The sequence below is a fragment of the Pseudopodoces humilis genome, chromosome 27, assembly GCF_049639895.1.
Source record: "Pseudopodoces humilis isolate 2021_Gansu_Grassland_sample_001 chromosome 27, ASM4963989v1, whole genome shotgun sequence".
Taxonomy (NCBI): Eukaryota; Metazoa; Chordata; class Aves; order Passeriformes; family Paridae; genus Pseudopodoces; species Pseudopodoces humilis.
Window position 1 is genome coordinate 3,549,905 of NC_142226.1, and position 23,811 is coordinate 3,573,715.

General features: G+C 40.7%; 1 protein-coding gene across 9 annotated transcripts in view; it reads right to left on the minus strand.

Moving 5' to 3' along the window:
* Window positions 1-50: 50 nt before the first annotated feature.
* The window catches only part of LOC102105881 (zinc finger MYM-type protein 4), a 42,569-nt gene continuing 18,808 nt past the window's right edge, over window positions 51-23,811 (minus strand). For 6 of the 9 annotated variants that reach the window (XM_014258524.2, XM_014258523.2, XM_014258522.2 and 3 more), the window contains 22 exons: window positions 22,990-23,164; window positions 22,696-22,908; window positions 20,583-20,733; window positions 19,796-19,911; window positions 19,405-19,677; window positions 18,772-18,922; window positions 18,338-18,510; window positions 18,068-18,218; window positions 16,863-17,003; window positions 16,526-16,563; window positions 15,168-15,312; window positions 14,870-14,991; window positions 14,354-14,525; window positions 13,742-13,795; window positions 13,441-13,620; window positions 12,819-12,913; window positions 12,516-12,687; window positions 10,706-10,857; window positions 9,337-9,448; window positions 8,001-8,249; window positions 6,985-7,114; window positions 2,539-5,382 (listed from right to left, as the gene is read on the minus strand). In XM_014258524.2, the coding sequence (XP_014113999.1) occupies window positions 5,175-5,382; window positions 6,985-7,114; window positions 8,001-8,249; window positions 9,337-9,448; window positions 10,706-10,857; window positions 12,516-12,687; window positions 12,819-12,913; window positions 13,441-13,620; window positions 13,742-13,795; window positions 14,354-14,525; window positions 14,870-14,991; window positions 15,168-15,312; window positions 16,526-16,563; window positions 16,863-17,003; window positions 18,068-18,218; window positions 18,338-18,510; window positions 18,772-18,922; window positions 19,405-19,677; window positions 19,796-19,911; window positions 20,583-20,733; window positions 22,696-22,908; window positions 22,990-23,164 (3,373 nt within the window). In that variant the 3' untranslated portion in view covers window positions 2,539-5,174. Of the gene's footprint in view, window positions 2,514-2,538; window positions 5,383-6,984; window positions 7,115-8,000; window positions 8,250-9,336; window positions 9,449-10,705; window positions 10,858-12,515; window positions 12,688-12,818; window positions 12,914-13,440; window positions 13,621-13,741; window positions 13,796-14,353; window positions 14,526-14,869; window positions 14,992-15,167; window positions 15,313-16,525; window positions 16,564-16,862; window positions 17,004-18,067; window positions 18,219-18,337; window positions 18,511-18,771; window positions 18,923-19,404; window positions 19,678-19,795; window positions 19,912-20,582; window positions 20,734-22,695; window positions 22,909-22,989; window positions 23,165-23,811 lie in introns of those variants that run through there. The other 3 variants (XR_001331937.2, XM_088067369.1, XM_014258521.2) reach the window with 3 other exon arrangements.

Here is a 23,811-nt window from a genome sequence, read left to right on the forward strand (position 1 = left end):
ACTTTTCCAGAATACAGATACGATTGAAACAAAAACTATTTTGAGGGTCTCAATAATTCACTTATTAATACCATACATTGAACTCTATAAATTCTCATATAAGAAAATGTCTGTTTAATATAGGTTATGATGCACTGGTGACCGAGTTACATCTTCTGAAGTAACACTTTGCAGTTATATAGCACCTTTCATCACGGGGCTGCAAAGCATCCTACGGAATTCTGCCTCATAATGCCCAAACGAGGTAGGAAAGTCTGGCCAATTTACAGAGGGTACAACAGAGGTACAGACTGGAAGGGACAAGACATGAGGTGTCAATCCTCAGGAGTGATGGGAAGTGTGTGCTGGGGCTGGGGGATGAGTCGGTGGCTTAGCTTGGGAGAAAGTTCAGGTGCCTCACATCACCCAAAGCTCCAAAGCTGCAGCCTGGCTCCTAGCAGGTCAAAAAGACCTTTGCAAATTGCTCTGGCTGTTTGTGCTATAAATATACAGAAGAGAGGATAAAAAGCCCAGGACTCGCAGGCCCAAGCCCCTCTGTTGACATATCCAAAGGCTGACTAAGAATCAAGACAACAAAGCTTGGGTGTGTGGCTTGTGCTGCCCACATCCACTTGGATCTTCCAAGATTAAAACCATGTCCTTGGGATTGATTTTGAGATTTGGGGTGCAAAGCTCTGTCTAACTTCATTGTTTCATTGTCATAAATTGCCTTCTCCCACCCAGCAGGTGAAAGCCAGGTATCCCAGATCTTGTTTCTTTAAGAAAAGCTGAATCTCTGCTGAAAATCCATCAGCTTAGGTAATGTGATGTCCAATGGACATTTCAGTTCTGTGGCTATAGGAATCCGAGCTGCTCGAGTTCCTTTGAGCCTTTATGACTTTAAAAACCTTTCTGCATCTGTGCAGCACTTCCTGGAGCAGATCCAGCACCGGTGCCAGTGGCTGAGCATCAAGGACCTCCTCAATTAGATGTTTTGAATATAAAACCATGAATCTTAGGGACTTTATATTAGTGTTTTGCCATCTACCATCAATTACCTGCCTCCCCAAAGCACCTTCCCAGCACCTTGCAACCTCTTCTGTCACTTGCTCTTCCTGGCATGTCCAAAACAGTTCCCTCTGAAAGCACAACACAACAGAAAACTTCTGGAATACTCCTTGGGTGGGGAAACTGGAGATAAAAAGGCAAGTTCTTATAGCTCTGCTGCTGGAAGAAGTTTGTGTCAGTGGTCAGACTAAATGAGGGATTTCTCCCTTAGTTTAAAAAAGTCCACCTAAAAAAGGGCTGGGATCAACTTCATAACAAGTACAGTAATATGCAAAACCATCTGACCTCCCCACTGTTTCCAAGCCAGTTGTTTCCTCCTGGGGAAGATGCAAAAGCAGTGTCAGTCCTACCTGTCCAGCCCTGTGGCTGTGGTGCTGGACCAAAGGGATTTCCCTGTAAGGCAAAGGAGGGGATCTTCTGTCACATCACCTGTTGAGTTATGAAGCTCTGTCAATGTGAGACAAGACCTGCAGCTCTCAGAGGCACAACACACCTATTTCAGTGCTCCCAAAACTCCTTCTAGCCTTTCTCCTCAGCAATGGTCCATGATTTTTACATGCTTTTGGTGCTCATATACAGGTAAAAACAACAAAACAACAGTTAATGCTCAGGAGCTCAACGGCTCAAAACATTTCTTACATATCATCTTACAAGGCTGATGATGCAACAAGGGGAAGTACTGCTAGGAAGCAGCTCTTTAATGAAGACAGCAAGTCTTTGTTTTGCCTCTGGAATGTTTAAAATGGATGACAGGTCAAGGAACAATGGGGAGCAACCTGTAGTGCTGAGGGGAGCGAAACTCCAGCCATGCCAGACAGTTACAAGCACAGTAAGCATTCAGTGCACAAGCATTTGTTCTGGGTTCTTTGGTTGTTAAGGCAACAGTGAAACTGCTGCTTAGGAGACTGGGAAGTTACTGAAATTGTTACAAAAAAAAAGAAAAGCCTTTATTGCACATTCCTCTGAGTCACCTCTGTGAGCTCTGGCACTGAACCAGCAGCACACCTATGGACATGTGATGAGGACTTTACTGCTGTTTTAAGTCTCCGAGGAGTTGGAAACTACTCCAGAGAAATCCTGGGGTGGCTTTTTTAGCAGTAGTTGACAGAGTAATTCCCAAGGTAATATAACTTCCTTTTGCACCTAGTTTTGTGGCTTTCAACATGCCCCAAGTTCCCTTGTTCAGTGAACTGAAGCCAGGATGGAGCAGCAGGTTTGCGCTGAGCACCCCCTGCACTGGGAGCTGCTGCCACTCTGGTGGCAGGAAGTTTTCTGTTTTTCTCACACCCATCTTTATTGCTTCTCTGTCCACACAAACTACAGTTTAAGAAAAGATTGGATGTGGCACTCAGTGCCATGGTCTGGTTGACAAGCTGGTGTCAGGGCCTCACGGTGGACTCGATGATCTCAAAGGTCTTTTCCAGCCCAGTTAACTCTGGGATTCAGCAGGACACAGCATGATTTTTCTGTTTAAAAGAATATCTCAATAAATCTTGTGTGCTTAGCAATCAGAAATGTTGATTACAAACAAGTTTGTGTTCAGAACTTGGAGCCTGTGTGTATAAACTACAAATATACTTTAATCCTTTAAGGTAATCCTTGTTGTGTATCAGTGTGAACTTGAGCTGGGCTGACAAGAAATCCCTCAAGAGGAAAATACAGCCCAGGTAAACCCTAGGAAAAGCAGACCATTGCCAAAGGGTCTCCAAGCAGGAGTGAAATTGAAACTACAACTACTTACTGTGTTAATTATTACTATGGAATTGCAATGAAATGTTTCTTATGTCACAACCACCATGTCAAGGGAGTTCACACAATGTTTAACAACTCTGCTCTCAGCCAGTGAAAGTGATATCACTTGCCTTGCTGAGAGAATCTGAAGGGCAAGTATCTTTCATTCTAAGTGTCTGCAAAACATTGACCTCAAAGAAAATGCTCCCAGACAAGAGACAGTGAGAATGTTCAAAGAAAGAAAAGTGTTTCTCATAAAGTACAAATACCCTATGTTATTCTATGGGAATATTTCTGTTAACGTTTGTTAAGGAACACTCAATTTTGGGATTATTTTTCACACCATCCCCACCCAAGGAAAGCCTGCCCTCCCCACAGCCTGTCCTCACTGCTGCCAGGCTCATTCCCAGGGGGGTCAGGGAAGGAGGAGCAGGCAAGGACAGCATGCTGCACCCCCAGCAGCCGCCCAGGAGACGCAGGAATTCCTGGAGTCTCCCCTGTGTTACAGCCACCGAGGCTCTGGGCTCACCTGTGTGCAGCAGACACCCCTCAGACATTCTTAATCCCCTACAAACTGATCTTTCCAGAATGACTTTGTTTTCTCTGAACTTTCCCAATGCAAACCACTCTGCCTGCAATTTCACTATTTAATGTAACAATGGGGAGGGGCAGGTTGGTGTTCATGGAACAAGAACTGAGCCAGCAGGAGAATGCCTGTGCTGAGGAGTGGCCAAAACATCTTCCCTGGAAATGCCAGGCCATGGAGAAAGCAGAACCTTTGCTCAGAAATGACAGACACAGATGGGCTTTGGTCAGACAGAATCAGGGGCAGGTTTTACTTTTCACAGAATTTTCTGTATTAAAAAATACATCAGTAAAATCTGTTACAGGCAGGGACAGGACTACCGAGTACACAACGTCAATAGACTACTTTCTGATTTTATTTTTGTTAAATTACTTTTGTAACTGCTAAAAAAATATTTAAAAAAAAACAACCAACCAACCAAAACAAAACAAAAAATCTGAAATATTATTCAAGGCTGTTGATTTTCATCTCTTTAAGTTTTAGTGACAAGCTCAAATATCAGACCCCTGTTACAGAAGATGGATAACTGACCAGAGCTCGATAAAAACCATACAATTCTCCTCTTTAAAAATAGTTTGGGTTTCCAATGAATTTGTGACCACTGGTCATCAGAAACACACACCTAGAGCTTGAGAAAACAGACATACAGTCTCTGATAATGTCCTGTCCTCTAAACATCACATGGGAGCTTTTCTCTTCCAAAAGACTCAGTAACAGCCAAGTCTTAAAAAAAAAAAATCTCTTTCAATTTCCAACACTATGACTAAATCTCTTTGGGTGGGGTGGGATAAAAACACACATGGTCATTTTCTACCACAGTTCTGTTCTCAGAAGTAATACTGCATCCTTTGTACAACACTGCCTGCATTGCAAAGGTGGAAAGAGAAAGTGTGTGTGTATTTCTGTTTGAAATGACAAAGTCCTCTCTAGATTTGCCTTACAAAATAATCAAAACCATAGGAGTAGGGAAAGAGGAGAAAGGAAAGCTGCCTTAAGGGAAATAACCTTTCCGCACACCACAGTATTTGCTGGGTTATATGGACAGGCTGCAGAGCTACTGGGCTGGGCAAGGGATTCTGCACAGGACATCCCCCCCTGGACATTCCCCAAAAGGTCACTAGGAAGTTTGACCTACAGCACCTCTTCCAACAGAGTGAGAGTTGGTGTGAGCCTGGAGCGGGTGTCTGGCCTTGTGTGATCAGTTAACAGCAGCCAGAGTTGTCCACTGGGATGGCCAGTGGCTCCTGCCTTCCCAACATTTGATCCCAGTTAAAAAAAAAAAATTAAAAAAAAAAAAAAAATTACAGAAGTGTATGTGTAGGTGTATTTATAACGGAAGGTGTCTGTTTGTCTAAACCTCACCCCTTTCTCTTGTATCCTCTGGAAGAGCTCGAGGATCTTCACGTGTTCCTTGGCAGCAAGGGCTGCCAGCCAGCAGGCTGGGAAGTCACCTGAGCCACAGTCTAGCTCTCCATGCCCAACAGTGTGAGGGTAGGTTTTACACAAGCATTTTTCTTAAAAATATCTCACAACTTTTAAAAATCCTAAACAGATAAAGGATTTATGCACCGATCCAATAGGTGAGTTCCACTTGGATTTGTTCTGAGGATTGATCGGTGCTACAGGACGTTGGGAGTTGCAGCTTACACAGCTTGCTTCCTTCCAGTTCCAGTTTGTACATCCAATGTGGTACAAAATCTGCCTGTAGGTGACATCATCTTGGCTTATCTGATACACATTTTCCAAAGGCTGGACGTATTCACATTTTGGTGCTTCTGATGTGTATTCAAAGAAAAATACCCCACTGCAGTTAGTCTGATAACTCAATATCAGAGTCCTCTGATTTGACTTTGGCAAGTTCTTCGTGTACCTCCCTCACCATAAGAATCCGTGTTAACATGATGTCCAAGGTTCCTGGGTCTATTGGCAATGTGGAATACCACATGGGGCTGTTGGGAACACAGGAGCGCTCAGGCTGCAGGTAGAACACATCACTCCTCTGCTTCACGCTTTCAGAACTGACAACGGAAAGGAAATAAGGTTTAGGAATATCAGGCTGCATTTACAATTTTACCAAGAGTTTAAGAGAGAGTCAGCAAAAAAATCCAGGTTACACTGAGATGGCAACACTGTCTCCCCCTTCCTCATAGGGAATGCTTAAGTTGTTTCCAGGTCACTCAGCATTAGTTAGTTATATAGAAACAAAGAAAATCGAAGTAAATTCTTTACAGCAGTGGATCTTCAGTTTCATCCAATTAATAGTAGAGTGATAAATGCATTTGACATGCAATCTCTGAGTGAAACTGGTTGTGGGATTCCAGAACTGCTGAATAACGTGGACAAGTGGAAATGGCCTCAAGGCTTAGACTGGATATTAGTGAAAATGTCTTCATTGAAAGCGATGTCCAGCCCTGGCACAGCTGCCCAGGGCACTGGTGGAGTCCCTGTCCCTGGAGGGATTTAACAGTTATGTGGATGTGGCACTTGGGGACATGGGTTGTAGTGCCCTTGGCAGTGCTGGGGGAACAGCTGAATTTGATGAGCTTAGAGGGAATTTTTGCATAAATTATTCTAAAGTGTGGTTTAAGAGCGAGTAAAACTAAATCCCAGCTTGCCTGACCATGCTGCAATGCTAAGCCCATCTGCTTGAAAGCCTGAGTGACTCCAAGGCAGCTTCCAGGCTCTGGTAGGGTTCTAAAGTATCTAGAGCCAGGATCCCTCCTGCCTGGCTTTGGGATAATCACACCAAAACAGCAAAGGGAATTTGTACTGCTGCCTGCATATAGCAGAGGCTCAGCTATGAAATATGATAGGGAACATGAAAATGCTTTCCCAGTCCAAGAACAACTAAAAGCTTCTAGTAATGTGCCAGTGAAGACAAGAAAGGTAAGAAGAGGGAGAGAAAGAGTCTGGACAGCTGCACACATGCTTCTGCCTCAGTAATGGGATATTTGTAGTAAGCTCAGTAGGATCATTTCTGAGAATGATTTATCTGAGTTTCAGCTGACACTAATGAGATGCTGTTTCATTTTGCATGTGTATTTTCTTTGAAGAGAGAAGAACATCATCTTCCACTTGCTCAAGGATCTAACTGAAGTTTATATAGAAACAGGAGAGAAAAATGATTTATATCTCTGTCCTTGCTGTAGTCTCCTTTCTAACTCCTAAACACGAGTTAATCTCACATCTCAGCAGGCAAATTTTATCAGGAGTTTTACCTAATTCACACTTCTGCTACACTCTTTCACAAGGAACATGATATTTCTCAGGTATTAGTTATAATTTCCTCACAACAAGGATGGTGTATGGGAAATAAGTGAGATGAGACTGCCATGGGCACTGTAGTAATGTCACGCATTTATATCAAAGAATTCATTTAAAGAATACATTTCTCTCTCTAACTCTGTTCTTGACTCAACACCAGTACTAAAAAAACCACCAAAACCTGTCTGGGGGTCTCAGTAGCAGTGCTACAGTTGGAATTCCTGTTCTGCTCCCACTGAGGGATTGGGAACTGGGGAGAGGAAGCACAGCGCAGGCACAGAAGGTCTGAGTGGGCTCCTTGCCCAAATGCCTGTTCTAGTCTACACACAGACCCAAACTCAAGTTCTGTCACTTACCATTTTGATAAGTAAAATTCATAAAGTCGGACTGGACACCGGAGGGGATTATCTGTGTTTTCAGCCATTTCCACTGCTGTTGGAACCTCCTCATCTTCACTGCGTTTCCTTTTGCCTACTGATAATTTATCTGGATACACAAAAATGGCATCACTAAAGTTCAGTGAAAAGCAGCACCTTCAGAAACAAGCCCTGGTGTCTCAGCCCAGCACCCAGTGGTGACTCTGCATCACCCAAACCCATTCCTTGAACTGGATCTGCCACATGCCACCATCCAACCATGGCCACCTGGTGTGATCTGCTGGGTGGGCAAAGGACTGCACATCCTACAGGCCAGATCCACAGCCCATTCCTCATCTAGAAAACCCACAAGAACTAGCAGGAAAATATGGAAGATATAATTTTACTTATTAAAGATGAATTCATGTAATGCACTGGAGCTCTGAACTGAGGAAGCCCAAAGGATCAAAGCCTTTCCTTTCCCAAATGCCAAAATTAACAGAAAAAAAATCTCACTGTCTCTGCCTCTGAGTGCAAGCCCCATATTGTTGTTCTCCACTGGGGCTGCCTGGTCTGCTCCCCACACAGACCCAGGACAAATATGGGAATTAAAAAGGCACAGTAAAGGTCTGGACTTGCAAAACCCAAGATTATTAAGTGCTGAGAAAAGGACTTCAGAAAAGGCCTTTAACTCTTGCAGTATTAATCAGCTTTATGCAAGCTGAGGATGTTATGAAAGACTATTAAACAAATTTGTGTCCAAATCTGTGACACCTCCTTTGTAAGTTTTTCCTGGGTGCCTTGGCTCATTCAGAATTTCTTTTAAAGCAGTGAAAAATAGCACAAATGTGCTCAGGATAACAGCGTATGCTTAGCTCTGCTTACAGCAGAACATATTTCTCCCCAGTCCTTTTTAAAAGAGAAGCAGACAGTACAAAATCACAGAATTCTCTGATTCTGTAATTCAGAGCGCACAAATGTGACTGCCCAGACACCAATGATCAGTGAGCACTCACCTGATTCTACCTCTTGTTTTTGAAAGGGTGGGAAAAAACGTAAATATGTCATCTTAGTATTATACTTCAGAGTTCGGGTGCGCCTCATGACATGGGCAAAGGACAGTTTCATGTGCTCACTGACATTCTTTAGTTGGAAGTATTTGGTGTTGAAGAACAGAAGGGTGTTCAACAAAACGATGGGGGAATATGCACCCAGCTGCTTACATTCCCACAAGTGTTCCTCTTCAATTCTTGAGAACATATAACCTACAAATAGGCAAAGAAAAAAAGAAAATAGTTATTTATGCATATAAATCCTCTTTCAGCTAACCTCTATTAATGAACCACATACTAAATCAAATTCACACCTATCATCAGCAATTGTAATCCAATAATACCAGAACACTGCATGCACGGACATAAGAGGAAGAATGGAGAACCAAGCTGTCGAACAGCATGATCTTCCAATACCTGAAGAGAAGGATAAAAAGGAATTGCAGACACTAGCAGACTCTCACTAAGTTCTAATTTCACTGTATTAAACCACAGTCAGCCAACTGCAACAATGTGTAATTCCTACAACATGAGGTATGAGTTTAAAATGTCCCATTTTGTGTATAAATAGCCCATTGTAATTATCCTAAATCAGTTAGGAAAAGGAGATACAGGGGCTTAGAAGAAATATGTTGTAAAAAAAAATATCACTGCATGCAGCAAATTATAGGTAACTGGATAATTTCTGTACTAAATAAAAAGTTCATTTTTCTAAATGAAAAGGCAGTTGTGGAGTTGCCAACATTATTCAGATTTCACTGATACTCTAAAGATGTCACCAGCCTTATGTGCTCATAGGGCTGGTGTCCAGCTCTATAAATCACATAATCAGGATTGAAAACCAATTTAAAGTATCAGCAGAATTTGGGAAGTCTTAATTTGGGAATTGAGACAAGATTCCAATGATTTGCTAATGTGATCTCCAGCCTCACCAGGAGTATTTCCAGGACTAATAGGGAAATATCAGTGCAACTGTACACAGACTTTGCAGTATCTGCTCTCAAATACAGTATTAAATTCTGGCTACTTGTATTAAAAAAAATGAGCTTAAATTTGAGGGAAGAGAAAAACTAATTTGTTGAGTGCCAGAATGGGAATCCTTTCTTTCCAAGGATTGATCAGAGGCAAAGATATATTTAAGTGTAATCATAACTGGCAGAAACAGACATAAAATCCATGGTGTAGAGAGGGGAGACTAACGTGAAAGCCTCAGATCACATTCTCTTCCTGGCCCTGAGAAAACATTAATTAATGATACAGTTTTGTCATGCAGCTACATAAAACAAAAGAATTGTCGTACCATTTGGAAGAATTGTAGGTTCCCAGATTTTCAAAAGTTTTGTAAGTTCAATCATAAACCTGGAATAGGGCTCGGTGAAAATGTTATCTATTCTACCATTTTCAAACAGGTACTAGAAGAGAAAAATACAGGAACATAAACAATTAATGGTTATATGATGTTGTAGAGGAGATACAGCACACCAAATTCATTCCCTTTCTTATGTCCCAGTGTCTTATGGGGCCAAACACTTTGGTGAAATCTCCAGTAAAACAGCAAATCAAATTTTCTGCAGGGACTGGGACCACTCCAGTGTGAGAGGAGCAAGAACTGTGGTTAATATTTCAAGCTCTAGAGCCGTTTTCTGCAAAATCATCTTCCTCTTAATATTCTTGAAAGAGTCTGCCTATAAAAACCAGAATAGTTATTGAGTATTATTCTGTTGAAAAGAACTTTACATATTAATACCTCCTGAAAGGAGAAGAAAGTTCCTTAAGAAAAGAACTTAAAGAAGGAAGAAAAGTTCCTTAAACTTGGCAAGGAGCTGTTTAAGAAAGTTTTCTAGAAGTCAGGAGTTTGTATCAATAAATAAGTCAAAACTGTGACACAAAAATCCCTGATGCTCCTAGAACTTATCAGTGGCACTTTGAATTTTAACTTTTTCTACATTTTGTCCAAGCATAGCAAAGAAAAAAAAATCAAGATAATTCCATGTCTAATTAAATAAGTTCTACATCAAAATAGCGTTTGACTATCTCAAAATGACTATTTCAGAACAGAAACAACCTGGCTGTTCTAAAGGAAACAGAAATGTACTGAACATTGAGTTTTAAACACAAATTAGCATTATTCTAGGTTTGTACTGCTACTGTTACAAGGCTGGTAATACTCTTAGTATTCACTAATTACGATGCAGTTATTCCCAATGTATTTTCTCTCTAAATACTGTCAACACAATAGATATATGTCTTGTCACTGAGAATCCTTCCTGAGCAATCTCTTCCACATGAAGTTACATGTTAGGAGAGCACTGTGCAATTATTTCAGATCTAAACCATTCCATCTTAAAACAAAGATTTCTGAAGAGAAAATCTTTCCTGCACATGAAAAATGATCAAAAAAGTTCCAAATCCAAGTATTTGTGTCTAGGTAGAAATATTCAGCCCCCACATCACATTCCTATAAGGATAGAAGAACTTGGTCACTGTGACCATAAGGAAGTCCAGGAAAAGGGGTCATATATGGGACTAAGGCAAACAGTGAAACACAAAAAAGAGACATTCTTGCCTCCTCTATAAAGCCCAAGCTGCTCTGTGGGACTGTGGATGTCCCATAAGTAACCAGAGCAAGTTCTGTATGTTCTCAGCAGTGCCCTAACTCCCAGAGTTACCTGCTGAATTCCAAGGCACAAGTATAAGATGCTGTCAGGGTCATATTTTTCTCCGTTTGGTCTCCGCACCTCTTGAATAAACTGGCACAAACCAAAACTCAGCTCAGCAAATGTGCATGAGAGAATGTCCTCCTTGAGCTTCACAGGATGAACTGAGGCCAAGGAAATTATTAGAAAAATTAATTCAGCGTATTAAATCTTCCCACATTCCTTATTATTTCATGTAGGCAGAACTCCTAAATTCCTGTCTCATACATGAATTACCTTGCATGACTAAATGGTGAACTCCTTCCTGCCTGTTATCTGAGAACTTAATGATTTGGCAAAAAAAACCCCAGGCAGCTGCATGTGCAATCAGTATAAATGCTACAAGTACTGAGGCTGCAGGAATTTAGAGCCCAGACACGTAAATGTTTGGGAGTCTGCTGAACCCAAAGTGTGGGACAGCAATGGCTGCAATGAGCTCAAGACTGCCTGGGGCTGATAAATGGGTTTTACCTCTCCAGCTGGACTCAGGAGTGGGAGACTCACCAGAGCCAGAGAAAGACCCAGAGTATTTCTGGACATGAGTTGGGTGCAGCATAACCCATTTCTTAAAGAAAGACTTCAATGGGACGTGCAGTGGGTTTGGAAAGGGAAGCAGCACAAGCAGGAATTGACTGATCAGATGATCTGCAATGAAATTAGCAGGCTTGGCTGCTCCACTTCTCAGAAGCATCTGCTTGGGAATAAGCAGGGAATCTTTCTGGGAGTGGGCAGAGTTTTCTGGAAATGACTGCAATATTTACTTCCTTGGCCTCAAGAAGAAAACATAGTAACTCATGTGAATATTTCTTTTCTGGGAAATAGACCCCAGCTGTTCCCATGGAGTGACAACGAAAATTCCAAGAGATGAAAAAGCAGATCTCATCCTAACTTGAATTTTTCCCTTTGGGGGTCTTTCTTATCTAAGTTCTGCCGTGCTTTTTAAATTGCAGAAGTAGCTATTATGGTTGGTCTCCTCCCCACCATTCCCAAAGGGCTCAATTCCATTCCTAATTTAAATTCTCTGCTTGATTCTGAAAATTTGCCCACAAAACTCAGTGCAATGATGTAAGATCTGAGACCAGGGAAAAGGGGACATTGCCAAATCCCAGTTCTGCCGGGCTTTTGTAAAAATAATAAAATAATTCATTATTGGAAAAATAAGCGAAATTGTATTTAATTGTCATTATTATCCATCACCCCTGTGAGACATGAGAAGCAATAAAGTTAAGTTTCAGGTAGGTTGCAGCACAGAATGGGCAGACTTTTGAAATGTTTTTTTTCCAGCTGTGAAGCCTAGAAATAAGGTGTTAAGATTTTGATGTTGGATAACACAATTTTTTTACAAAAAACAATTCTGCTGACCAACAAATACTTTGGGAATGTGTCAGCTACAGATAAAATGGATGTGGCCAAGTTGGTGTTGTCAACTCAGAATTATGGTCTGATAAGTCTGTAATTTCATGGTTCTATAATAGCTCAGAAAAGCTCTGCAGCTGCATAAAGCATCTGTGCTACAAATGAAGAGTTACTGCATGCAAAGGAAAGCAAAATGGAGATTTCTAATGCATTAGAGTATTTTTTTAAAGGAAGCAGATCAATTAAGAATGTAATAGCTATGATTTTTAAATATATGGAAAGACACATGACAGAATTCTATAAAATCTGTTCTCCACTCACAGGTATTGCAAAACTCAGTGATATCTAATCCTAATTTTTACTTGAACAATGAATGCCAAGTGCTCTTCAACTAAGTATTTCTGTTTCCACTGAGAGACAAATTTACCTGAAAACTTCAGGTCCCCTTGTTCCTCCTGTGCATTTTTCCATTGGACCCAGTTTTTCCAGGCATTTACCCCATACATGTACTTTAGGGTCATCCCAGAAACAGAGCAGCCAGGGTAGGAGCCCTGCATCAAATTCCGGGGCTCCACAGCAACTACAGACTTCTTCCGTCCCTACAAATAAGCAAAGACATCCAAACAAAGCAGCATTTAATTAGCTCCTCACCCACAGATGGTTAGATTAGGGCACATAATGTTGTTATTTCAAAATGTAAGAGATTTGTGTTCCAGAAGCACTTCCTTACCCGTCTTTTTGGCTGAGGGAAGCCATCCCTGTGTCTCCGTCTTGCCCGTGAACGTGAATGTAAAGCTGGTCCTTTACTGAGAGGGTCAAATGAGTCTGAAGTCAAATCAACACCATGAAGAGTTTAATCACATGGTTTAGCAGCCCAGGTAGAAGTGTCACTGTCACTGAGATACTATGGAACACCTTACGGCTGACAATCACACCTATATATTCAAATAATCCTGACATTTGACTAATTAAGCAATCTGTGCACTTGTTGTATAAAGATAGTAAATTCTCAATAGACAATAAAGGCCCCAAAAGAATGGGTGTATTTATTCAGGCAAATGTGATCTTAGTTGCTGCTCACATGGATTATACCCTGGGACACAGAAGTGATGAATTCAAAGAAGGCAAGCAAGAACTTCCTGCTCCTCCTGTCAGGGGTTCTGCAGAGTGCTGTCTTTAAAGACAGAAATAATATTCCAAAACCAGTAATTTTTTGTAGAGCTGATTAACTATTGCAGCTTTAAACATCCACTGCACTACATGAAAACACACAAGCAGGCTGCTGGGACAAAGCTCATGCAGAAAATTGTGTGTGCTTTTATAAAATGAGTTTTTCTTCACGTGACACCGACCTGATGGGAAATCTGCCTCCAGATCCTGTTCCACATCACCTTTGGAGAACTGCTTGAGTTCTGGATCAGGTTCTGGCAGGGCATTGGATCGTAAGGTGTAGTAATTCAACTCCTCCTCCCAGCTGTGTGGAGTGGACACTGCTTCTGATTCCAGATCTCCGCTGTACGTGCTGCCCTGGTCTGCAATGAGAGGGATCACAGGCACCATGTACTACAGGAAAGGCAGAACCAGGAGTTTGCAAGAAAAGATGCAGCAGGATCAAAATCCATTTGCAAAATAATAAAAAAATATCTTACTGACCTTTCTCAAATATCTTGGGGTCCAGGAAGAGCTCGTGCTCGGATGTTTGAGATCCTTTAAAAAAAGGAGGAAATCTGTATCTACACGACTGACAGCTTGCACAACTAATCTAAAATACTTTGAACAGCAAAACCCCTATGTATTAGGTTATAACATGAACACACATGCTGTACCTTCTCCTCCACTGGTCATGCTATTGCAGGGGAAACAGAAATGTAGAACTAATATAGGTTTGCTTTTCCAAAGGCTTCCATCCCTCCCTGCTTGTTATTTGAGTTATCTGTTGACCAGCAAGGTATTTTGTTTATCTATTTCTAGCTTGTTTCACTTTCATTACATGGCTTGCTTGCTATCCTACAAACCCTGACCTGCCTCACCCTTCCAGAATCCTCCGTAAAAAGCCTGACAGAAAAATTTTCTTTTAAGGCTGCTGCTCTGCCTTCTTGATTTTGACTCCTCCTTCTAACACATGATGTACTGATCTGGAGGTTTCTACCTCTAGTAACCTGTTGCTGTCACCACAAGTCAAATCAGCATCTAGAACCAGGGAAAGGGAAATTTCTGAGGTGAGAGGACCTTCACTGCATTTCATATTTTAAAGCCAACACCTACCACCATGAGAGTGTGTTTTTTCTCTCTCTGCATCTTCTGCAATCATTTCTGCCATCTGAAGGAGATCAGCTTCAAATGGATTAATGGAAACCTTTTCCTTGTTTTCCTGAATATTTTCAGTGATCTTATCAGCATTATCTGGGGTAGTTGGGATGAGCACAGGAACTGGTACCTATGGAACATGTGGAAAATATTATAACATAACTAGGGATGAAGTGAAACAGCATATACACAAGGGAGATCTCTCCCATTTAACCTTATGTATATTTTAGGACTACTAAAATGAAGTTAAAAATAACTCCAGACTGGACAGGTCTGTACCCTCCCTACAATTTGGAAGTTCTGTGTGGCAATGTTTAATCAAATATGATGTAATAAGGAAGGAAATGGCTTCAAGGACTCCAAATACCACTTGCATGACCAGACACAACAGCCAGTGACACAGTGCTGGGTGTGCTGAATGCAAAACAAGCCTGTAAACCACTGCCTTCTGTAGTGAACTGCAGGATAACTTACAGGTACTGGCATCCCTAGGGGAACTGGTGTGTACTGGGTGTAGAGGTGGAGGGGCACTGGCACAAACACTGGTACAGGAACAGGTACCACAATGATCTGGGGCTGAGCAGGTACTTCTTCTTCTGTTATACCAAAAACAGAACAAACCAAAAATTACTGGAAAATATCACACAACAACCTGAAAACTAATTAAGGTTTTATATTACATTCAAAAATACTCTCTGTTACATAAATCATGTATTACTCTCTCAACTGCAGTACAGACAATTCCAACAGGGGTAGGAGATCAGACACCCACCTGTCTGGCATTCTTTGTTTTGTGTGTGAGGTTTGCAGGAGGTGGCCTTCGTCTGGGTGATTGGCTTACACAATAAAGCTTTGTTTTTCAGAAGCCTGGGTGGTTTTGATGATGGGAGCTTTAGGGCATCTGTCTGGGTACTTGCCTGTTTGGGAAACACAAATGAAGGTTGAGTCAGTACTGGTTTGAAGAGTAACATAAGACTAGATTTTGCTCTCTACTATGGGAAGCTGAACAATTTAAAACTGTAATTGCTGATAAAAATGATAATTTAAAAACTACTGCAAAATAAGCTTGTTTATTTGGTGCTTTCTGGTTTCCATCTCAATTTACTTTGATCCAACAACAATGTTGTTTAAAGCTAATTTTGCTAATAAAGGTAATTTTGTTAACAGTGCAGCGAACAAATCTACAAGAATATTTGGTTTCTGTAGTCAAATAACTGCTATAAACTTTTGACCTTGGAATTTTACTGATGGAAGAGATACAAAAAAGAATTATGTTAAGATACTTTTGATGACTACAAGTCTGGCTGATACAGACACCAATAAAACTAAGTAAACTAATGTGAAACCACTGAAAACAAATAAATGTAAAAAATGAACAGCAATGCTGGCAGCAGCAGTATCATTTCCTGGTACACACTGACTATTCATGCTTGTACTAATTCCATGTCCTGCTAACTGCAATTTTCAGTCATGCATTCAAATAACAGGAACTATTTCAAAATAGAGGGAAAACTCATACTCTAATCTATAAGTGACACTCCAGCTAAAAGCAAAACTGTCAGTCTTCCAGAACCTCAAGCTACATAAAAGCATCTCTGTATTTTAGGAGAGTTGCAAGATGTTACACCACATACCTCAAAGAGCTCAAGAATAGGAACTCTCAGAGTTATCCCCAGGCAAGTGGTGACAGTGGTTCCCCACAGCTCTGTTACCACATTGCCAGGGAGTGGGGAAGGAAAATGAAGCTGCAAGAGCCTGGTCATGTCAGTCCCAGCAGCCCAGGCTGGTCCTCTCCTCCCAGGCTGGTCCTTTTGCCATCCTATCCCACTTCTGGGCACAAAAGACAGCCTCGAGTGCAGAAGCCACACAAGAATTACTTGGGAACCACACATACCTCAAGAGCTACAGTCTGACAAGTTTTGCCTTAAAACATCCAATCTGTCAGTGGACACAACAAGACTCTTGTACCATGTAAGTTCTAAGAATTTGTTAAAAAGCATCTGCAAGCTGGATGAATTTTAAATCCCAATCAAAAATTAGTTAAAAAATGATGGTGCCCAATTCCTGGATACTTCACTTGTTAATGATATAATCTGGGCAAAACTGAGAAAAGTCTCTTGTAAAACTTACATCTCCTATTGTTTTTGCTGTCACAGTAGGGACTGCACCTGTGAAGGAAAAAAAAAACATACAATAACATGTCTACTTATCATCAAGAACCATAATCCATATTCTGCTAAGGTCAAGAAAAAGAATTCCAATTAAAACTCATTCCCTAATGTATGTACATAAATTTAAGTCATTATTTATACCTAGATAAAGGAAGGACAAATGCAATCACCTGTACTGATGTGAAGCATAATGAAGAAGTGGCTGTTGCTCTCAGTGAAAAATAAAATCCCTGAGCAAATATAAATGTTCAGGAATAGAGATGTAAAAGTACAGGCATGGTATTCAGCTGCCTTACCCTGTAAAACATTGTTGGAGTTAACAGTAGGCTGGGCAGCTGGGGTGCTTGCAAGGGACACCACGTTTGCTATGACAGGGGTTGAGTCCTTTCTTAAAGAAGGAGGGCCTGAGGAGGAGGCTGGTGCCATGGAAAGGTTTGCTGGACACAGTGGACAGAAGAAAATGAGAATAAGCAGTAAGATAATTGAGAAAAAAAAGCATTTCTGAAACAACACCCACCCTTCAGATCTGTCTCCAGATGAAAGAGGTTGCTGTGTGAGAAGGGGATGTAGGTGTGAAGCTGCAGCATTTCAGTTTAAACAGGAGCTGGTTTCACAAGCAAATCAAGCAAGAAGGGAAAAGAGCTCCCACCAATGTAAGCAGCAGATGTGCACCAAATTGAAACAATGTGCACCAAGCTGAACATGGCCTGGTGCACACTAAAAATTTCTAGTTAATATTTAATTCGTTTTGAGTCCCTTACCCTTGCAGCCACCATCACTCAGTGGGAAATTATGCCCCTCTTTAGGATCAGTGATATTCCTGCCTTTTGTTTCCCTTTCTTTTCCTGTCTTTGTGGGCCATTGTGTCTCATTCCCTACAGAAGCTCATAGTTCCTGTTCCTGTGGGCTTTATTCCTACCCTCATTCCCATTCCATGCTCAAGGAAACAGCTACAGCACTTGTTAAACCTTGGGACTAATACTTCACAAGAATCAACACTTAATGACACAGAAATGGGAACTCTTCATAAGCCTACAGACTGCAGAGAAGTGGCTGGTTTAAGTGTATATATAGAAGTCTGTATTTAAAACCATTAAGCCTACTAATTTCACCACTTGATTGTTAAAATAATATTAACATTCTGCCATATCTTCTAGGTGTTATGAAGACAAGCTAGATATTTAACACATCTGCACCACACATCTGTACATTTTACCCCAATGAAACAGGCCTTTGTTTCATGAAAGTGACTGAAAGTAAGTGCTTTTGCTTCATCTTCTTTAAAATTTCTTTGGTACGCAAAGCAATTGTATTTTATACCTACGGAAGTTTGAAACGGTCTCAAGTAAAAGCAATCTAAATCACAGCCCACTCAACAGCACCAGACAAACTCCCCAGGAGAAGACAGATCTTAAAGAGTTCACTGAAGTGAGTTTGCAGATATACATCCATCTCACTACCCCACACATCAAAAGGCAATACCATCCCCAGCCTGCTTTACCTGTGTTGTTTGGGAGTGGAGTGTCAGAAGCACCTTGCTGTTTACAAAACAACAGAATACAAAGCAGATTGCAAAAATGTTTCATCTCCCCTTGCCATTTGATGGACTCGTTGAGTTTACCTTGTCTCTTACAACCATCACACTTTGCCATCTAGGAAAACAGAGTGAGGGAGAAATTGAACACACTTGGAAACACCAACAAGGGGTATATGTATAAAAACCTAGAGAATGTGAGAATATTGCTTACCTGGTAATAAGAATATTGCTTACCTGGTAAAACAAAACTGTGAATTTAGACATGCACTCCTCTGAGCAAAATTCCTCCCTTTTATCCCCAAAATGATTCTGGACCAGTTTGGGGGAAGTTTGTAAACAGTAACTGCACATTTTACAGTGGGTTCCCCAGCGCTTAGACAAGTCGTGTTTATAGAGCAGTTTACAAACTAAAAGAAAACAGCAAAAACATTCTTTAATACCAATATGACAATCCCTCAGCACTCCTAATTCCTGTATTTAGTGATACCTGTAATAATTAATTGAAACATATCATTAAAATGTAAAGTGTGAACAGGGTTGTGTGTTCCTAAACCTAAAAACCAGATTCCTAACTCAAAAATATTAGATTTCTTTAAATATTACTGATACTTTTAAGACAAAACACTTGTGACTTGATTTCTCCGAGACAGGGTTTTGCCCTTTCTTACCTTCACTACAGAATGTTCTATCTATGCCTGAGAATCTCACTGTCTCCTTGATAATTTTCTCAAACCTGCAGTATTCACACAAAGCTGTCATATTGCCCTTCTTCTTATACTCATCACAACAGGTCTTCCCACAGAACTGGAACATTTTACCCTGCAACACAGCCAGAATGTTTTGGTTTCAGTGTTTGAATGAGTCACATTCCAGATAATACATTTAAATTGTTAATAGAAATGCAGAAAAGTATTTATACCCTTAGAAATCAGCAACAGAGCACCAGCAAATAAGTGTCCCCATTTAGTTTTATAATAAAGCAAAATTTTCTGCAGAAAGCCCTCACCAATGTGCTTTGTCCTTCGATTAAAAGGAGCATCCCTGGGTCCAAGACATATAGATGTGTTTATTTAGACAGGCAACCATTGGGTTTGGGTTTTTTTGGGAGGCTTTTTTTTCTGGTTTTAAGACCACAGAGCTAGTATCAGTATTAATTTGAGATCAGTTAAGCCAAATCAGTTTCAAAACCCTCCACAGCAGGTCTTTGCAAGCAACAAAGCCATACTGACAAACCAGTGCACATAAACTACAATTCTGTGGGTTTCTGAAAAAAGAGCTTTGAAAGCCCTGATCTTTATTACCTTGTAGTCAAGCAGTTCTGGTTTGGTGGCAAACGATCTGTTACAGTGCTGACACTTGATTTTCACAACCGAGCGGGTAAAGGTGACCTGCTGGCACTGGGCAGCCAACTTTTGGAGCCCTGCTGCAGCTGAGGTGCTTGTGGAGCTGGGGGACACAGTTGAGGTGGTGCCAGTGGCTGAGACCACTGTCCCCGAGGAGATGCTCACAGTGACCTGGCCCTGAGACAGGGGCACCACTGAGGAGTTCAGTCCTGCAGGTTTGTTGAACAGATTCTGTGGGAAAGCAAATAGACAGGCTTCACTTTATAGGGTTACATTTTGCACCTGGGTATTTCCACCATCAATTTAGCATTCTGTTAATTCAGCTATGAAGAAATCCTAGATGTCACACCTGAAAAGCTACTACACAATTGTAGCTGCAAAAATTGCGTATGCTCCCATCTGACATAGCCAAGTGATACTGAGGGTTTGCTGAGGTTTTACAGCTGTTGCACTGAACTTGAACACCTGAGGGTGAAACAGAGAAGAAAAAGTGATTTATGCAACATGAAGTTGTATTGCGGCTAATTTTGTACCGTGCATACAAAAACAGAGTCTGAATGACGAGCCAAGGCACAGACAGAAGCCCGAGACGACTTTTTCACAGATTCAGAAGCAGACACTGCAGCTGCTGTGCCTGTTGCTTGCCAGAAATTTAATTAATCTCCCAGTATCCCTAGGATGTCAGTAAGCATTTTTCTATTTCCACATGAAAAATAGCTGAAAATGTTTGCCTAGCTCCATGTGACATTGGGCAGAGATAATAAAGCTGCTCAGCCCAGGGAACAAGGGGGAGAAGAGTCCCAGCAGTGGTATGGCACGTCCACACAAGAGGTTTGTCTAGCTGGGAAATCCACCAGCTGCACTTAGAAGAGCAAAAATATAGATTGAGGATTGGCTATCATGTTCAAGCTCCCTAAAACCAAAACTGAAATAGCTGTACTGTCACTGCTACAGTTATCTACAATAAAATGCCCTTTCATTCCCATCTCAGCACTTCCCTTTAAAAAAAAAAAAGCCATCTTCCACCCTCCCAAAAAAGAACTTAAAAAAGAATAGCCTTAACTTTCAAGACAAATAAAGTCAGGATATGAGACACATTAAATTAAGTTTCTATGGAAGTAAAAGGATAAGCTTACCTGAAGAAGTGACCATTTTTACTCTGTATGCTGACAAACAGTTAACAGAACAAAACAGTTCTGTCTTCCCCAAGTTATTTGTGCTCTCCACCATCTCAGCTGAAGATCTCAGAGATTTACACAGTGTGCAGGGTGTAATTTTAGCTGACTTCTGTGGAAACATGGAAACTGATTGTTCATTTGAAACTTGGCATTTTTTATTAACCTGGAAAAGGTCACTAATATATAAAATATTTATAAAATGTGCCAGTGTGCTTGAAACAGCACTTGTTTTACAGCTGTGTTATTTATGGTGCAGATTCACTGATTTGAGATCTGGTTTGAACACCCTCCCAGGCCACTTTAACCAGTACCACTTTAACCAGGGTACTGCAAACACTCCTACAGGTTGTATTAGCACAGATCAGCACCTTGTATCAGACAACTTCCAACATCTTGCTGAGGACTGACATTTTGTTTATGTTTTCAATGCATCTGCTGTGTAGGTAAACAATATTCCCACTGAAGAGATGAGGAAACAAGGAACAGGGAGAAGAAGGTTCCTTGATGATGTTTGATAGCAAAATGGGAAAGAGATCCATCTGCCAGTAGAATCACAGTTTCCAGTGTGTGGTCTACAAACTTCTTTTGAGAGAGACACAGGAAAAAACCTCTCAGACACATTTTCTGTGGTTAAGGGTTTTTTAAAGTCTTTAAGTCTGGAAAAAAACTTTGAGAATTAGTGCACCAGATTATTTTAGTATGACAGCCTTAAAAATGCACTTTGTTCTATCACCAGCTATTCCAGCTCTTCACAGGACAGAACAGAGTATAAGCTTTTAGGGATTTAAAAACACACACAAATCTCCAAAAAGTATCAGAATGTACCTGACAATTGAGCTAAATGCTGTTTAAAAATCAATTTAAAATATATTTGACCTAACCTTATAAGCTTTGAACATACTGTATTTTCAAGGAAACTATCACATATAGGGTTTTGATGTGTGATATAAAAGCAGCATGAAAATGTTTCCAGCGTATTTAATTTTATTTCCAGATTTGTTTCAGAGGACAACTAATTCTGAAGGTAATTTTCTGGATGAAATACATTTACCATACTTTTTTTTTTACTTCATTAGGCCTTTCTTGACCTAAGTGGTCTGGATAATGGACAGTAGAGTCAAGTCACAAAATGAAATTCCATTCTTTTATCAGGGGGAAATTTTTCCTGAAGTAATTGCATTAGAATAAATAATTTAAAAATAATTGAGCTATTATAATAAATTAAGGTTCTTTTAAATGCTCAGGTCTTGAATAATCAAAAATAAATATGAAAAATTTAAAAGTTAAAATCAGTTATCAACTAACTATTACTTTTCCCCTCCACATAGTTCAAGGGCTACAATTTAATAAAAAATAGTCTTTAAGGAGCATCTCAAGGCTGAAAACAGTCACAGGGGGCTGCTGCTGGGGAGTCCCACTGTGTTTTCTCCCACATTGGAATTCTCTGGTAGCTGCTCCAGTGGTGAGAAAAAAAAGAGCAACACGTTTGGGCAAAGATTAAGCAGCAAATTGTCATCCCTGTAAGTGTTTAAAACCCACTTTGACCTGTGACACTTTGTGATATGGTTTAGTGGGCACTGAGGTATTTAGTTGAAGGTTGGACTTGATGATATTGGAGGGCTTTTCCAACCTTATTGATTTTGTTATTCTAGAAATGACAAAAGCAGTTAACTTAGACCAATACAGTAACTGAAATAACCAACCAGTAGAATTGGGTGTTTCTTAAAACACCTAAAATCTAATAAAAAAATAAGATTGATTCTATTTTTGGTATTTTGTCCAAATACAGAATCATGGAATTCCAGAATGTTTTGGGTTGGAAAGGACCTTAAAGCCCATCCTGTTCCACCCCCTGCCATGGGCAGGGACACACTCCACTATCCCAGGTTGCTCCAAACCCCAGTGTCCAACCCGGCCATGGACACTTCCAGGGAAGGGGCAGCCACAGCTTCTCTGGGTAACCTGTGCCAGGGCCTCCCCACCCTCATGGAGTAGAATTTCTTCCCAATATCCCATTTAACTCTGCCCTCTGACGGTGGGAATCCATTTCCCCTTGTCCCATCACATGTACCTGCTTGTAAGCTGTCACACATACAGAACTGCAGAACTTTTTGGACTGTCCCTCTATCTGCATGACGTGACACTGGCCAGAGCCACTGTAGCAGTATCCTCCACAATATTCACAGCAGTTCATGGTCAGGTTGTTGGCTGATCGGAACTGGGAGAAACAGGCATCGCTGCAGAGCTTGTGCACCACGTTCTGGTAATTCACCTCATGCCTGATCTGAAAGAAAAGGAATGTTCAGCAAGGACAGAAAGAATACGTGCTAAGCTAAAGAAATTCAAATGAGGAAATGGCCGTTACCACTGCATTCTTCTGGCACATGCTGCACTTGCTGGAAATGCTGTTGGTGTGGATAGTGACAATGGGTTTCCTCTTCAGTTCATATGTGGACAAACAAGACTGGCTGCAGAAATCCTTACTGGAGCCTGTGTTGTCAAACTGGGCAGTGATTACATCCTTTGGATTTAGAATTTCTCTATGGAAAAAGAAAAACAAACACAGAGATAAAGGATTAATGTTGGTTTCATGTCAACTTGCTGTTCTTGCTTATTCTGGAGACCAAACATTCTCCAGGAAAGGGTGGAGCCATTTAATTTAAACCTTTACTTTTTGCTGTCTACGTATCTGACTTCAATTTTGCTTTCCTATTAGGAAAACAAGTGAGAAGTACAATTCTTAAGCAGGTATTTTGTGAAATGTTTTGCACCTGGACTTAGGAGTGGCCTAAAAAAAGCACAAGCTCTAACATTAAATCTTTTCTAAAGGAACTTGGAGAAAGTAACTGTGTTGCATGGTCTTAATTAACAAAAAATTTAGAAAGCAGGATATGTTGAATAATTCCTTTTAGCAAATAAGGGAGCAGGGAAAAAAAGTGAAAAATGAAAGGCCACAATTTCTAATCACCATTAGTTTGGTCCACCATGGTCTAATAAGTATTTAAACTTTCTTATTTCTCATCCAGAATTTTGTTTATTTGTTGTTGGATTTAACACACTGAACTTTCTCCTTATTTCTTCTTCCTTTTGAAACAGTCCTTCACAGAATAGTTTTGAATCCCTAAAGTCAGAAGACTAGGAGAAAATATTTATATAACCTCCTTGCTTGGAAGGATGTCTCCTTCTC